Source organism: Cucurbita pepo, unplaced genomic scaffold, assembly GCF_002806865.2.
Source record: "Cucurbita pepo subsp. pepo cultivar mu-cu-16 unplaced genomic scaffold, ASM280686v2 Cp4.1_scaffold001926, whole genome shotgun sequence".
Taxonomy (NCBI): Eukaryota; Viridiplantae; Streptophyta; class Magnoliopsida; order Cucurbitales; family Cucurbitaceae; genus Cucurbita; species Cucurbita pepo.
In genome coordinates, this window is record NW_019648030.1 from 2373 (window position 1) to 3575 (window position 1203).

The 1203-nt window shown below is 36.9% G+C and overlaps 1 protein-coding gene across 1 annotated transcript; it reads right to left on the reverse strand.

The window, feature by feature from the left end:
• Positions 1 to 153: 153 nt before the first annotated feature.
• LOC111786540 (gibberellin 2-beta-dioxygenase 8-like) lies at positions 154 to 1203 on the reverse strand (the record flags this gene model as incomplete). Its single annotated transcript, XM_023666781.1, is given in 2 exon segments — positions 154 to 417; positions 878 to 1203. Coding segments are annotated over 2 exon segments (579 nt in total).

The window sequence follows — 1203 nt, forward strand, 5'->3', positions numbered from 1 at the left end:
TGTGAATGACGTTTCAAGTTACGAGTAGATACGTCGAAATATTTCTCGATCTACAATAGTTATACTACAATGTAGTTGATCATTGCAGTCGAAATTTTGACTGACATCATGAAGATGGTAGATTTGAAGTACGCATCTTTCACTAATTTGTTGCTAGTTATTTGAGTTTGAATTGGTATTGATATTGACGAGCCGAAATTTTGAAAGACCTACTTTGTATCCAATTTTTTCCACATCATCTCTAACTTGCTTTCTGTACTCAGCGAAAGTGAAGTGTCTATACGGTGAAGGTTGTCTGCAACTCCCAATTGGAGAATGATAAGAAGGGCAGAGGAAGTACGCTATCGAATATCTTTCCCGCATTGAATTAGTCACGACCCTGTGCTTCACACTTTTGTAAGTATCATTGCTCCACACCTGGAGATTAGCTTATCAGTTCATGATATTTTGCATAAAGTAAGAAGACTTATAGTTCGAAATTGAAAAGGGTTGAATTATTTGTCGATCGATAAATATATTTTAAACCAACGTCTATTTTTTATTTTGGATGATATAATTGCAGAAGCCGATGACCAACCAACTTGACTAAATCGAATTGGTATGGTTTTATTATAATACTTTTAAAATTTTAGGTACATTGTCACGTTACAATAATTGATTTTATGATTTAAATAATTTATTAGGGACAAAATTGAACTTTTGAAATTAAAAAGGAATATATGCTTTGGTGTTTTAAATTTTGTTTTAAGGGTTGAAAATAGAAAATAAAACAAAAATAGATTAAATTGAATCTAACCTCGTCAAACCACCTAGACCAATTTACAAATTTAACCCTAGAGTCATAATCAAAACGAAGTAAAAGAGTTGCAGCGCGTACCTGTAGAAGATCTCCAATGTTGACAACAAGGGCTTCTGGATTGGGTTTTACAGCTACCCATTGCGATCCTTTCATCAGCTGCAGCCCGCCGCTGCGATCTTGATGAAGTATGGTAAGAAAATCGCTGTCCGTGTGGGGCACCAGGCCGGAAACTTCGCCGGGAAATGGACAGATTGGGTAATGATTCAATCGGAGGAAGCATGTGCTTTCGTCGCAGATATCGTCAAATATTTCTTTTCGGTGGCCCAAACACTCCACTAAAACTCCTGCTAAAGATCTTGCTAACTTCGACATGGCGGTTGCCAGTTCCTCCATCACTTCCCTGG